This window comes from Lithobates pipiens, unplaced genomic scaffold (assembly GCF_037356315.1).
Source record: "Lithobates pipiens isolate NorthernLeopardFrog02 unplaced genomic scaffold, aLitPip1_a1.2 Scaffold_27, whole genome shotgun sequence".
NCBI lineage: Eukaryota > Metazoa > Chordata > Amphibia > Anura > Ranidae > Lithobates > Lithobates pipiens.
In genome coordinates, this window is record NW_027507788.1 from 80459568 (window position 1) to 80475390 (window position 15823).

At 42.5% G+C, this 15823-nt stretch overlaps 1 protein-coding gene across 3 annotated transcripts in view; it reads right to left on the reverse strand.

Annotated features, from left to right (window-relative positions):
* The window catches only part of LOC143933940 (carnitine O-palmitoyltransferase 1, liver isoform-like), a 203607-nt gene that overhangs the window by 23770 nt on the left and 164014 nt on the right, over positions 1-15823 (reverse strand). For all 3 annotated transcript variants that reach the window (XM_077457117.1, XM_077457118.1, XM_077457116.1), the window contains exons 14-15: positions 13433-13597; positions 11848-11982 (exon numbers count right to left, since the gene is read on the reverse strand). In XM_077457117.1, coding sequence (XP_077313243.1) covers positions 11848-11982; positions 13433-13597 — 300 coding nt within the window. The remainder of the gene's footprint in view (positions 1-11847; positions 11983-13432; positions 13598-15823) is intronic.

Consider the following 15823-nt stretch of genomic DNA (forward strand, 5'->3'; position numbering starts at 1 on the left):
AAAGCCGATTCTTCGGCTGCTCGAACATCTACCTGATAAAATCTTGTGAACATATGCACTGAAGACCAGGTAGCTGCCTTACAAATCTGAGTCACAGATACCTGATGGCAAAAAGCCCAGGAGGTCCCTACACTCCTGTCAGAATGAGCTCTCACACTGAAGGGAGGAGCCTTATGTTTCAGACCATAGGCCCTAGTGACCAACTGGCGGACCCAATTGAAATGTTTTGGAAGCTGCCTGCCCCTTCTTGGGTCCTTCTGGTAAAACGCAAAAGGAATCTGATCCTCGGATTTCTGCAAATCTATACAAACTGACTGCCCGGTCGTCTCTACTCCGCCAAACGAGGCTGAGAGAAAAAAGGCGGCAAAACAATGTCCTGATTTAAATGAAAGGCCGACATCACCTTTGGCAAGAAGGATGGAATAGGATGCAACACTCCCTTGTCGCAGTGAAGAATTAGGTATGGTACCCTAAATGAAAGGGCCGCCAACTCAGACACCCTCCTAGCCGAGGTGATGGCCGTTAGGAAGGCTAGCTTGGGTGACTGCAAGATTAATGGAATTTCTTTGCTGGGCTCAAATGATTGTTTCTGTACACAGGCATCAAAGTTAAGTCCCAAGGACACAGATGACCTAATGGGGAGGAAGCAAACGAGTTGCCCACTGCATAAAGGTTCAGGCCAGCGAATGGGAGGCTAAATGCCTTTGGAATACTGACAGGGCCGAAATCTGACCTTTGAGTGTACTCAAAGCCAATGTGATTTCCACAGCTGACTGTAGAAAAGAGAATTCTCCCAATCACATATTTCCGAGGATGCCATTTTCTGGCTTCACACCAAGCAATATAAAAAGTCTTCAAGACCTTATGATAGATCTTCCTAGTGACTGCTTTTCTAGCATTCACTAGGGTAGACACCACTGGTCCCGAGACGCGACGATCCTTCAGCACACTGGCTTCAATAGCCATGCCGTAAACATTTTGAGACTGTAAATTGGGGTGGAATATAGGACCTCGAGACAACTCATGGTACTGCCCTGGTGGTTTATATAGGCCACTGCAGTGGCACTGTCAGACTGAACCCAGATAGGGCAGTCCTGAAGCTAAACTGTCCAGGACAGTAGGACCTGACATACTGCCCGAAACTCCAGGATATTTATGGGCAGGCTCTGTTCTGCCCTTGGATATCTCCTCTGAGCACCTCTAGGGTTACTCCCCCAGCCCAAGAGACTGGCGTCTGGTCAATACTCCCCAAAACACTGGGAGGAAGGATCTTATCCGAGGAGATAACATGGCGTTCCTCTACTGCAAATCGCAGGAACCTCTGATGAGGTTGAAAGATATGCATGTGTAAATACTGGTCCTTGATATTGATGAAGGCCAAGTAGTCTCCCATCTGGAGCGAGGCTACTACCGAGTGGACTGACTCCATCTGAAAAGGACCGAGTTAATAGATGCAGATTCAGGTATATTAGATCCAAAATAGGCCTTGTGTTCTATTTTTGAACCGTGAACAGGTTCAAATAAAACCCCGTGCCCCTTTCAGATACAGGAACCTGTATAATCACTCCCTGATGCACAAAATGAGCTAGTGCCTGAAATAAAAGTTTCTCTTTGGAGAATCCGAGGGAACGCTGGATCTTACAAACTTCTGAGGGGAGACCACAATTCCAGCTTGTAACCACGGGATACTGTTGAGGTGACCCACTTGTCCTGAACCACTGTTCTACAAAATGTACACAAAATGCAGCAGCCTTCTTCCCACCCAATAGAGTTGGGGCGTACTCTCAAAAGGAGGGCTTGGTGCCGGGTTTAGAAGTGTTTTGGACCCAGGGTTTCTTCTGGCCCTGCGGCTTGCCCCTGGCTCTAGCGTCCTGTTGGTGGTGGAAATGCCTTGGTGCTGAGACACCTGAGGAAGCAGTGCCTGAGGTTTTAAACACCTGGTCCCTCTCTTCACAGGAAGTAGAGAGCTCTTCCCTCCAGAAATCTTTTGGATATATTTGTTCTCAAGTCATCACCAAACAAAATGTTCCCCATGGAAGGGAACTCTGCCAATAACTTCTTAAACGGAAGTTCAGCTGACCAGTTCTTAAGCTATAGAAGTCTACGCATGTGTACAGACAGGAGGGCCATACTAGAGACTTGCTGTATCAAGTCCTTAAAAGGCATCAACAGCAAAACACAGGGCTCAAGATATATCTGCTCTGCTTTGAGCAGGATCCTCCTCTTGGTTAGGCCCATCAGGTAGTCTGACCCGATCCTTTAAGGACTGGCACACTAACTGCTGCAACTGCTGGCTGAATAGGCCAAAGAAAAGGAAGTCTTTAATAGTGACTCCAGTTTCTTGTCAACAGGGTCCTTTAAGCCCTGTGCGTTATCCATCGGACAAGTTAAGTTCTTGTTTAAGGAAGAGACTGTCACATCTACGGCTGGCATGCTCCACTTCTTAACATTTCCTCCATGGAATCTAAAAGGGAAAACCTCTTAGAAGGAACAAAAAACCTGTCAGGATGTTCCCAATCAGCATATACCGCCTGTTCCAACAGTGGGTGCAAGTGGAAAGCCTGTGCGGTCTGACGCTTCCGGTATCCTAAAGAGGACTAGGGGGCTCTGAAACCTCTGTGGGAGGCAACTTAAAAAGGCAGAATGAACCATCATGGTAAGAATCTGGATCAATGGCCTCTGCGACTGAGGCCGATACCAACTGGACATCATCCGGTCCAGATTGCTCAGAAGCAGACTCATCTGCCAGGCCCTCCACCGAATCCTTGCCATTTAACTCTTCCCCATCATCAACCCAATCCTGCCCCAAGTTAGGAGGATCAGAGGAGGGGGAATCTGTCTCACTTCTTGCAACCCTGCAAGATGAAGGCAATCATGGCAACAATGATGTCCTTTAACCCGACTAAAGCCACGGCTCAGATTGCCAGGAAGCCTCTGGTCTTTCAGGGGATACAACACTAGTGTTTCGACTAGGCTCCTTAGGAGCTACTGACGGCACAGATGTACCCTTCCCTGTAGTGTTAGTCCCACTTCTCTTTTTTGAAGACATTGCAAGCCACAAAAGGGGAGTACCTGGGTTTAATATTTACACCACCCCAGAAGGGAGACCCTTTAAAAGGGTTCAGCACACCCCTATGCAACAATCCTAAGTACCTTAGCCTGCCAACCAACACCTGGTGACTCGCGTGATCTGGGTAAGGAGAAATTAACTGCTGAAAATGACTGGCTCAGAGCCTGCTCTGTGTCCCACAGCTGTCCCCTGGAAGCACCACGTCTGCCACACTCAGCTTAAATAAGCTGGCTGTGCGCCGGGAATTCTACGCATAAACAGGCGTGGCTGTATTCGCACACCCTCATGCTCCAACATTAGGCTATGGCGTATGTGCGGCTCCATGTGCGCACAATGTCTGTGCGAAGTTGCGTGCACCATGCCCACCAAACAGCTGCAAATACTCGTGCACTCCAGTGAACGCACGTGCGCCTTGGCGAAAGCAAGATGCACAGATCATCCATAAAAAAAAAAAAAAAAAAAAACACGACAAGACAAGGAAAAGGTAATCTTACAAACACCTGCAGCTAGCCCAAACTCCCCCCTGTGGTCACCGCACACAGATGTCCAGCCTCTAGCTAGTTTGAAATATTGTTACAATGACTGGGGCACTCCACAATAAGTAAATAAGGAGGTTTCACTTACCCGTCCAGGCACAGGGCAGCCTTAAACTAAGTCCAATCTTCACTCATCACGGCGGTTTCCATCACTTGGGGACCTTCAAGGACTGGGTACCCTTTTCATGTTTTACAGCCCACACCCTTGGACCTGTACAGCACCCTGCAGGAATGTCTTAGCTCTGTGGTGTCCAGGATTTCACTATGCAGGGTCCAGCGCCTGATGGTCGCGTTATAGGCAAAACCTCGCAGGGTCTGTTCGAGGCTCAGGTACCATTTATTTAAGCACATAAGCTCCTCAAATGGATCCAATCAGTCAATCCCATGACTCATAAGAACAGTTTTTAGGACTAAAAACCTGGAGCTATCACAGCTCAAAGATGCCCAGCCGCCTTACAGACACTGGTAAAAAAACTGAAGTATTTACTATATGGGGTTACATAGGGGTGGACCTTCCTGTCTAAGACAATCAGTGTCCATTCACCTAGAGACGGCATATAACCCAGTAATTAATGAATAGCCTAGCTCTGCGTCCCATGATGTAAGATAAAGAGATAACGTTTTTTTAAATTATATACAAATAAATACGTGAAAAGTGTGGCGTGCATTTGTATTCAGCCCCACTGGGTTAATACTACGAAGAACCACCTTTCGCTGCAATTACAGCTGCAAGTCTTTTTGGGGATGTCTCTACCAGCTTTGGAGCGCAAAATGTTTGCCCATTCTTCTTTAGAAAGCAGCCCAAGCATTGTCAGATTGGATGGTGAGCGTCTGCACAGCAATTTTTAAAGTCTTCCCACAGATTATCATAGATTGGATTTACACATGAATATGCTTTGACCTAAACCATTCAATTGTAGCTCTGGCTGTATGTTTAGGGTCGTTGTCCTACTGGAAGGTGAACCTCCACCACAGTCAAGTCTTTTGTAGACCAACAGGTTTCCTTCTAAGATTGCCCTGTATTTGGCTCCATCCATCTTCCCATCAACTCTTACCAGCTTCCCTGACCCTGCTGAAGAAAAGCATCCCACAACATGATGCTGCCACCACCACGTTTCATGGTGGGGATGTTGTGTTCAAGGTAATGTGCAGTGTTAGTTTTCCGCCACACAAAGAGTTTTGCTTTTAGGCTTTTAGCAATTAGGTTAAAAAATTAAACAAAGGCAAGTTTTAGGTTATAGAGGAGGTCTAGGGCTAGAATTATTGCTCTCATTCTACTGATCGTGGCGATACCTCACATGTGTGGTTTGAACACCGTTTTCATATGTGGGCGCTGCTCGCGAATCCGCCGCAGAGACCACTTTTATGTAAAACTGCATTGCTCACTGAAGAAGAGGATACCAAGGTTATGGCAGCTAGCTGCTGCCATAACAATTTCCTCCTTCAAAGTACCAACGTATAATGGCGGTGGTCGGACCGGAAGTGGTTAAATTACTGGTGGACTCCATTTACCAATTAGGTGACTTCTGAAGGCAATTGGTTCCACTAGATTTTAGTTAGGGGTATCAGAGTAAAGGGGGCTGAATACAAACGCATGCCACACTTTTCACATATGGATTCATAAAAACATTTTGAAAACCATTTATCATTTTCCTTTCACTGCACAATTATGTGCCACTTTTTGTTGGTCTATCACATAAAATCCCAATAAAATACATTTATGTTTTTGGTTTTAACATGACAAAAAATGGAGAAATTCAAGGGGTGTGAATACGTTTTCAAGGCACTGTATATTACATTTCATGTCTAGCCATATGAAACCACATTATTTACATTTTATCAATGTAAATTTAGTTTGTCGAAGATGCGCATCTATCTTGTACTCTGTCAATATAACATTCATAAAATATGCTTGAAAAGGGGGGCATTAGTGATCTGAACACATGCTTTTTAAAAACTGTTGCAAAAGAGACCCAGCCAAAGCAAATCTTATGCAAAAATCTGATTATTCCCTCATAAGCATCATCCTTATAAAATTCACTAAAGCAATCTACACACAATTTGGTGTCTGGCTGTAAATGTATGATCCAGTCGCCAATCAATCATGCAGGTCATTTATACTGTTCACACTGAAACTCAAAACTATTGTGAACAGTGATAAATGACAAACGATTGGCTACTTTTAATGACAAAATATCTTTATTTGAAAAAAATATGGGACCCATGGATAAATTACATTTCAGGAGATCAATGAAGAGCGTAAAATGATGGACTCGCAGGATAAATGAAGAGGTGGGACGAATCTCTTTAAACTCTTTTCTTCAATCTTGTATCTTACCCAGTTTCTCTTCCCTTACGTCAAGTAGATCTAATTATATTTGCTGCAGTTTACACCAGTATTGCTACTGTTGTAAAAAGTAATTTTGATATAAGGCTCTCTTTCTTTTTTTACATGAGGACTGGTGTATTATTGCTGTCGCCCTGAACACGGGGGGTGTGTGTATTAACTCAGGAAACCTTATGTCACATCTGAACCACTTCAGCCCCGGAAGGATTTACCCCCTTAATGACCAGGCCATTTTTTGCGATACGGTACTGCGTTACTTTGACAATTGCGTGGACCTGCTACTCTGTACCCAAATAAAAATCTGTGTCCTTCCCCCCACCCCACAGAGCTTTCTTTTGGTAGTATTTCATCACCTCTGCAGTTTTTATTTTTTGCGCTATAAAAAACAAACACTGACAATTTTGAAAAAAAAAAAAAGTTTTTTACTTTCCGCTATAACAAATATCCCCCCCCCCCCCCCCCCAAAAAATAATGTAAAAAAACTAAATGTTTTCCTCAATTTAGGCCAATATGTATTCTTCTGCATATTTTTGGTAAAAATCCCAATAAGCATATATTGATTGGCTTGCGCAAAAGTTATAGCGTCTACAAACTATGGGATAAATTTATGGACTTATTTTTTTTACTCGTAATGTTGGCGAGCAGCAATTTTTAGCAGGACTGCGACATTGCATTGCAGTGGACAAATCTGACCCTGAGTGACACTTTTTTGGAACCAGTGACACCAATACAGTGATCAGTGCTCAAACAATGCACTGATCACTGTATAAATGACACTGACAGGGAAGGGGTTAACATCAAAGGGTTAAGTGTGTTTCTAACTGTGTGGAAAGTACTGACTGGAAGAACACAGATTGCTGTTCCTGATTACTAAGAACAGGAGATCTCTGTATATTTCCCTGTCAGAGCAGGGATGTGCCTTGTTTACTCCTGGTCTGCCTCTTTGTAAAACGATCGTGGGTGGCTGGCTGACATTGGGTCTGCCGGACCAGCACATTGGCTCCGGTGCAGGTACGTGGTTTCACGGTGGGCAGTCTTTAAATGGCTAAAGGATTGTAATGTGTAAAAGATATACGTTATGTTTTATTTTTGAATGGCTCTTTCAAATAGTAAAAGATATTGGAAAAGAAAGATTGTTCTACAAACATGATAGTTTGCATTGGGTGAGATTGTAATGTTTGTGCTAGTGCAGACAACAGGGGGGTGCACTATGGGAATCAGCATTCTAACAGGAAAACAATGACAACCAACAAGGAAAATACATTCCTGCCAACTGACTTTCTCTCCAAAAAAGGTTGATCAGGGACATGAAGGGACCCACAAACATACGAACATGTTCTTTACCAATTTAAGACCAAGCCTTTTTTGGCACCTTTTGTTTACAAGTTTAAATCTGTATTTTTTGCTAGAAAATTACTTATAACCCTCAAACATTCTATACAAACACACTGGATATAAAAAGTCTACACACCCCTGTTAAAATGTCAGGTTTCTGTAATGTTAAAAAAAAATAGGCAAGGCTAAATGATTTTAGAACTTTTTCCACCTTTAACCACTGGGCACTTAAACCCCCTTCCTAACCAGACCAATTTTCAGCTGTCGGTGCTCTCACACTTTGAATGACAATTACTCAGTCATGCAACACAGTACCTATATGAAATTTTTGTCCTTTTTTTCCACACAAATAGAGCTTTCTTTTGGTTGGTATTTAATCACCACTGGGTTTTTTTATTTTTTGCGCTATAAAGACAGACTGAAAATTCGGTAAAAAAAAATAAATGTTTCTGTTAAAATTTATTGCAGTGTTGCAGAGTATTGCACAGTATTGGCACTGAGCAGGGCTGTGGGTACTACACATCCAGCCCACAGCGCTGCTGCCATCTCTCTGCCTCCCCCCTCTCACTGTACTGATCAGTACAGAGAGGGGACTGAGGAACCGGCATCATGACAGGACGCTGGTTTGTTTACATGTGATCGCTCTGTCATCTGACGGAGTGATCACATGGTAAACGGCCGCTACCAGCGTTATGCGCCGGGTCTTGCGGGAGCACGCCTCAGGGAGCATGCAAGAGCAACATTCTGGGAGGACGTCCACTCAGGAAAACATGACCACGCTGTAGCCGTCTTTTGGCTATGGCGTGGTCGGCAAGTCGTTAATGTGACCTACAAACTGTAGAACTCAATTGAAAAACCAAACTGAAAACTTTAAGGTGGAGGGAAGTAAAAAAAAAAAAAAAAAAAATATAGGATTTTTGTACTCGCTGTAAAATCCTTTTCTCTGAAGTTCATTGATGGACACAGCATCTTCATCTTGACCTTAGGATTATATCGCCCCTTTAGGAGAGGACTAGGCAAAAAGTGTTAAAAACAGCAAAACTTCATAGTATCGCCAGGATGGTCCTACTGGCTATAACCCCTTATACTGCATCCAGCAGCTCAGTTCATCAAAAGCAGTACAAACATAATAGGAGGGGTGGGTGCTGTGTTGTCCAGGTAACCCAAGACTGCAATCCCTTGCTGCCTTAGCAAAGCCAAAATTGGGGCTAGCACCTTGGTGAAGACCCTTGGTGCCAACGCCAGGCCAAAAGGGAGAGCTACAAATTGGTAGTGCCCCCCTCCGACCGCAATTCACAGAAACCCGTGATGCTTGATGCATATGGGGACATGCAAGTATGCGTCCTTGATGTCCAGGGATGACAGAAAATCCCCCTGATCGAGTGCAGCGACCACAGAGCAAATAGATTCCATCCTAAACCCATGTACTTTCACAAAGCTGTTGAGGGCCTCGAGGTCCAGGACCAGACGGATCCCTTCCTTCTTTGGGACTACAAACAGATTGGAGTAGAATCCCTGAAACCTTTCCGGCTTCGGTACAGGCACTATCACCCCGCGCAACAGCAGGTCAGCAGAGAGCAAGGGGGCTGTATCTAAGGCGGCATCACAGACATACTTAAGGCCCTGCACCAACTAGTCCACCAGCTCCATGCTGACCAGAGAAACCTGTTGCTTCTCCAACTCACTGTGCAACAATTTAGCCCATTCAGTAAGCATCTGACACCAGGGCTGTGGCTAACACTAGCCACAATGCTGACCCCACCATCGTAAACACGGACTGGGCAACCGCCTCGGCCCTTCTGTAGGCAGGGTCCTTGAAAGCAGCAGTCCCTTACACCGGAATCGTGGTTACTTTATTTAACCGTGATAACGGAGGGGTCAACCAGCTGCAGAACTTCCATCAATTTAGCAATACCAATTAGGATACCAATTAGGATTTTAGAATAAGCGTCTGTAACGCACACTGCCACCACAGACAGGTCTGCTCAGAGGCCTTACTCTAAAAAATTAGCACTCTTCAAGAGGCAGGTTCGTTTACAGCTTGCATTAAGAGCTTTAGGTTTTAATAATGAAAAGGTCAAAATTGGTGCAAATAAAATATTTTGCAGAAAAACAGATTTCTAAGAAATAAAAGACAATATACAGCCACAAAGAAATAAGGTAAAATTGAGTAGGAAGAATACTTGTAATTAATGTCCGAGGGTTTATTAGAGTTCGATCGAAGAGCTGGGTAATCAGTTCTCAAACTTGGCAGATGTTGCTGATTGGAAGGGTAAAATGAGAACTGACCACTATCTTGGCAACTCCTCTTTTCTCTGGGCCCAAGGGGTTGTTGACAGATACCAATGACCATTCATCTGGTCATCTTGTTTAGGGGTTGGTTGCTGGGAGGTCTCTACATTCTTACTACATACTCGTGACACATATTCATATCTCTGCATCTCTACTGTTTACAGACTGCTAATATCCATATTATTGTCGAGTGTGACATTTACTTCTAAACAAATATAAACATGGCAGGTTTCCAATGTCTAGTTTACTAAGGAGGAATAAGGGGTACCAGTGATTTCCCATATGATCTGACATAGGGGTGTCTGGACTTGAAACATTACAATTTATCTGAGGAAACTAAAATATGTCCATATTATGGCTGTGCTATTATTAATTTGGAAGTTATGAAAGATGCTGAAGTTTCAGAACTATACTAAACTGTTTGAGCTTTATGTGGATTGAGGTATTTTACGACAGGTATCTGTTGGTTCTCTGAATTGAGAGGGTGACAATTTTACGATAGGCCTGGACATCCTGCCAGGCCGTCAGCCGTTTTCACAGACCTAAGCCTGGTTCCATTTTCTCTATGTTGAGATAACAGCTCTTTTGAAGTTTTCTGAGATAAGCCTATGAATTCCTGGAAATAAGGGAGGAGGGAGGGTGTTCAGATTTCTACTGCAATGTGCAACTGTTAGCCAAGACTGTAATGGCTGCCGTAAGGTTCCCAAACAACATGGTCGCTAGCTACAGCTTTTCATGTATCCAGTACGTGATATCATTACAAGCACATGTGAGGAAATGCTCCTAATGTTGCTGTGGCTCCAAAGACAGAGAAATGCGTGAGGACCAGAGTTCTTCACTACTGGACTCCTCCATTGATGCAGGCAACAGCATGCGGTGAAATTTGTGCTGTGTTTTTATAGGTTTCAAAAATTATTAGACATTTTCCCCATTTAAAAACACTTATAAATGGCCATAAACACAGTTTACAGCGGTTACAAGTATTTGGAGTTTGAAAACTACAGTCCTAAACACTTTCTGCTGTTAAATAAAAAAAAATGCCTGTAACCTCAAATGCCTCTAAACTACTATAAACTACTAAGTGTACATGTACACAAAAGATAAGATAACAGAGGCAGGTTCAGGGGCTGATGAATAAAACGACCAACTGCATTCCGTTATGCCTGAGGTTTTTGGGGAATATACATGTTTGGTTAGCAGCTCCTAGCTATTAACTAGGGTGGTTTTAGGTAGGTTTAATGGGGATACACAGTTTTGTGTATATGGATATATGCACTGGCTGGCTTGCAGCCCCGCCCCCTTCCGCTCCCCCCCCCCCTTCCCCCTTCTTTTCCCCTCCTTGTCACATTATTTAGTACAGATGTAGTCTGTCTTGATGCTTCTACAAATATGATGATGCAAAGGATTTTGCATCTGAATATATATGTCTGGTACGGTAGATAACAATTGGATAACCATATTGCCCTGGATATAATCCGATGCCCACCAGACCAGATCGGTGACTGACATTGATCAATTTGCCGGATGAGGGTCTGTCCTTTCTCTGTTGATGCTGCAGCTTGCACAGAGGCAATGTCATATAATTTGGTGAGCACTTATATTAATGTTACTAAATTCCATATGTATATGATGAACTTTATTGAATTGTAAATGATACTAATGTTATCTTTAAGATGTTTTTGCAATTTGAATGATTTAGATGCATGTTGAGCTGACCAGAAGAAGCCGATAAGTATTCTGTAAAACATGTCGGCTTACTGTATACACAAGCATCTTTGAAGCTTTTACATGGAGTATCTTTTTTGGTCAATGCTTTATATGGCCTAATGTTACTGTCAAAATGTTATGCTCTTTATATTTTCTAATCAATTTATATTTTATTATTATTCACTGTGTATGTGCTTACCTCAGTGACATATCCTTAAAAGTCCCATAACCTTATGGGAGAGTGGTGCTCTCTCAAATTTTGTTCCAATCGATTTCTTATGGATGTGGAATTCTGTCCCCAGAACTGGTCTAACAATCTCAAATATATATTAGTTCCTAAACTTCAGTTTAGCAGCTGTGGGCCTAATCTGCTTTTCTTGAACCACTTCTTTGTTACCTTGGCGGTATGTTTTGGGTCATTGTCATGCTGGACGACCCATCCACGACCCATTTTCAGTGTTCTGGCTGGGGGGAACTTATGTTTATACTGTATGTGCACACATATACATCTTTATATAGAGGTTCTTTACTCTAGAAAGCATTAAAAACCAAACACTTACTGTTTTTGTTGGGTCCATCATAGACTTTACAAAATTCGATGACTCTATAGTGCACGAACGTACGGTTTCCGTTCTTCCTTCTCGGAAAAGACGTGTCATGGATGCTTCGTATGTTAAGCAGAATTTTCCTTTGTCCTGGAATAGAACAAATAGTTTTATTACACACAGCAAAATAAATGAAAACACAAAATTTCATTGCACCAGAGCACTGCAATGTGTTTGTGTGCATCACTGTAGAGTAAAGGTGTGAACCGGCCCCTTAATACTTCAGAAACGTGTGACAAAAATAATATGCATTTCAATTACCGTTGCAGCCAGCTACAGCTCATCACTGGCTAACTTTTTTTGAAAAAAAGAAAGAAAATGTACATAGAAAAATGGGTGAGCAGCCAACACTCCACTAGACACAAAGTGAAACAGATAATAGTGTAGTGCTCCAAAAATAATGAAAAAGTGTGTATTTCAAAATTTTTCAAGTGAAAAATTGTATAAAAAAAAATACATAAAATAACATACGAGTCCATCTTGATTGAATATACCATGACAATGTGAATAAACAACATAAGTGTAAACTCTAAGGTGACCAATCTTGAAGAAAGTGCTTGATCATCAAGTACAGTCAAAAAGAGCAATTGCCACAAATATCAACCGATTTTCACACCAGATGTCCGTTAGGACGAAACGTGTTGGCTGACGGTCATGGCAATCACCCTTCACTTTTAAAGAACAAGGTTGTTTTTAATCTACATTCCTGTAACCGTGAACCCCTCTTTTTTTTAAAATAAAAGATCTTACGGTATTATGCTATGTGGATCCATTTGTCTTTCATGTTTAATGCCAATGGAATGAAACAATACTTGCTGCATGCTTTGGAGTTTGTTCTAAGTACGATCTTCCATCATCTACCCTTGGGGTCCACATTCCATCCGCTGCTTCACTTACAGACCACTACATTGAGACAGAGTCCTCACCATGCCTGTTTGACCCATGTACCTGTATGGTACATTTGTCCACCCCATCTGGCAAGCATGCTAACCTTACTTTTTTTGACCGCACTTCATGATCAAGCACTTTCTTCAAGATTTGTCCCCTTATAGTTTACACTTAGGTTGATATATATTCACACTGTTGTGGTATATTCAATCAAGATGGACTGATGTTATTTTTTTATACCATTTGACTTAGTGGTGCATTTCAAAAATGTTCACATTTTTCATGTTTTCATAATTTGAGTGCTACGCTATTATGGTTATAACTTTTTTTTGAAGCCAACAGCAGTTTTACAATGCAGGTTGGGACCCAGATTGTCAAAGTCACTGCACCTACTCATGAAGACGTGTGCTCAGTAGGGAAGGACTTCTGAGGTCTCTAACTGGTTAAAGTCCATCTTTCTGAAATACATTAAGATTACTATTGATAAACTACCTTCCCTCCTATTCTCATACTGTACATTATAATTATTACTAAATAACACAAACACTTAAGAAATAATAGACCCCAAACCTGTATTTATCAATTATATTGCCTGTGTTATAATTGACAGCTATAGTATAGAGAGGGCAACAGAATGGTAACTGAGCCTCACCCTGTAGTGAGCAAGCTGTAGAGCGATCTGGATGAAAGCATCAGGACTGGTTTTGCACTTCTTTATTAAACCTTTACCAAACTCTTTGAAGGGGAATGTATGGAAGTCAACATCATCTGCTAAAGACCGAGCCACTTTTAGGGAGTCCTGTATGATTTCTTGACACTGTAAGAGAAACATAAATCAGCAAGCCTATGCTACAAAGTCAATATTTGGGTAACACACTGCATACTTGTGGGTTTAAAAAAACCCCACAAAAAAAACAAAACAATGGAATATGGATTCCATTTTAAAATGAACCATTTCAGCCCCGGAAGGTTTTACCCCCTTCCTGAAAAGAGCACTTTACAATTTGGCACTGTGTTGCTTTAACTGGTAATTGCACGGTCATGCAATGCTGTACCCAAACAAAATTTGCGCCCTTTTTTTCCCCCCAAATTTCTTTTGGTGCCATTTGATCACCTCTGCAGTTTTTTTTTGTGCTATAAACAAAAAAAAAAAAAAATTATATATATTTTCTTTTTGCTATAATAAATACCCCAAAAATGTTTTAAACACAATTTCTTCATCAGTTTAGGCCAATTTATATTATATATATATATATATATATATATATATATATATAATTATTTTACCAAAAGTCACAATAAGCATATATTGATTGGTTTGCACAAAAGTTATAGCGTCTACAAACTACGGGCAAGATTTATGGCATTTTTATTATTATTTTTTTTACTAGTAATGGTGGTGATCTTCCATTTTTAGCGGTACTGCAACATTTTGACGGACAGATCGGACACTTTTGAAACATTTTTTGGACCATTGACATTTATACAGTGATCAGTGCTATAAATATGCACAGATTACTGTGTAAATGTCACTGGTAGAGAAGGGATTAACACTAGGGGGCGGTCAAGGGGTTAAACGTGCATTCCCACTGTATGGGGATTAGGACTGACTAAAGGAGGAGACATATCGTTGTTTCCACTTACTAGGAACAAGCGATATGTCTCCTCTCCCTTGACAGGACAGGTATTTGCGTTTACACAACAAATCCCTGTGCAACTGCCGGCCACGCGCATTGGGTCCCCCGCTGTGCAGCTGTGCAAACCCTCTGGCGGCTCTTAAAGTGAACCCCGTATATATACGGGGTTTCGCACAGGGTTGCCACTCTGCCCCCATAAAAAGACGTGAGCCAGTTGGGAACCGGTTAAAGATAAACATTAATAAAAACATTTTTGTTCACGAATGAATCAACATGTCTAGTTTCCAGTTTGTTAAACAGCAGCTTTAACCACTTTAAGACCAGGCCTATTTTTCAAACTGATTGTTTACAGTTAAAATAATTTTTTTTTGCTAGAAAATTACTTAGAAAAAAATCTAATATAATAATAATAATGTTTGGAGGTTCTAACACCCTAGAGAATAAAATGGCGATTGCATTGACTTCTGTTAACCACTTGCCGACCGCCTTCTGCATATATACAGCGCAAGGCGGCTCGGCTGCGCAAACCGACGTACCTGTACATTGCTCTGTGCATGTGGTACAGCAGGAGGTAGAACGGGGATCCTCCTATGTAAACAAGGTGGATCCCAGTTCTGATAGGTGAGGAGAAAGATCAGCTGTTCTTAGCAGGGCTGGTACTAGTGGTGGGCAGGATGGGCAGCTGCCCTGGGCGGAATGATTTAGTTGGAGGAGGAGGGCGCTGTCTGCCGGGTGTAACCACATCCAGAATGTTTTGCAGAGTGCCGAATCTAACAGAGTAAGCAGAGCCTGTAGCACTACACCCGCCCCCTGCCTGCACAGTGCACTGTACAAGTCCCTGAGCGACAGTGGAGAGTGGAGTGGGTGTGGCGCATGAGGTTGGGAAAGCATATTAATGCTTTCCTATGATTCCAGATACATACAGCTTTCCTGTTCCTCTGCTTGCCTGGACAGCAGGTTCTCCTTCCCCCTCTCCATTTATTTCTATCACTCCTGCTTTCAGAGTGTCCCGATGTCTGTGTGACATCACCAGCCTCCTGTTTTTTTCCTCCCTGCTCTGGACAATGTGGAGGCGACTTCTCCTCTGTGTTGTGACCCCTTCCCTCCTGTGCCCTTTCCCTCAGGTCCCCTCCTCTCCAGTCCTATAAGTGAGTGGTGTCTCTATGTGTCTGTGCTGCTGAGGCTGCCCCTACTCAGCTAACAGGTAATCTTCTTTCAGGCATGATATCACAGTTCTAGCTGTGACGACAACAGTTCTGATTCTGTTTTTATTAAGGACCATTTAAGATGAGGTGTAGCCATGTGGCTCTCATGCAGGGCTGTCATTTATCAGCATGGGGATGCTTGAGCATTGTGTGCATCCCTGTGCCAACACCCATTCATTTCTATTGGGACATGAGGTTGCA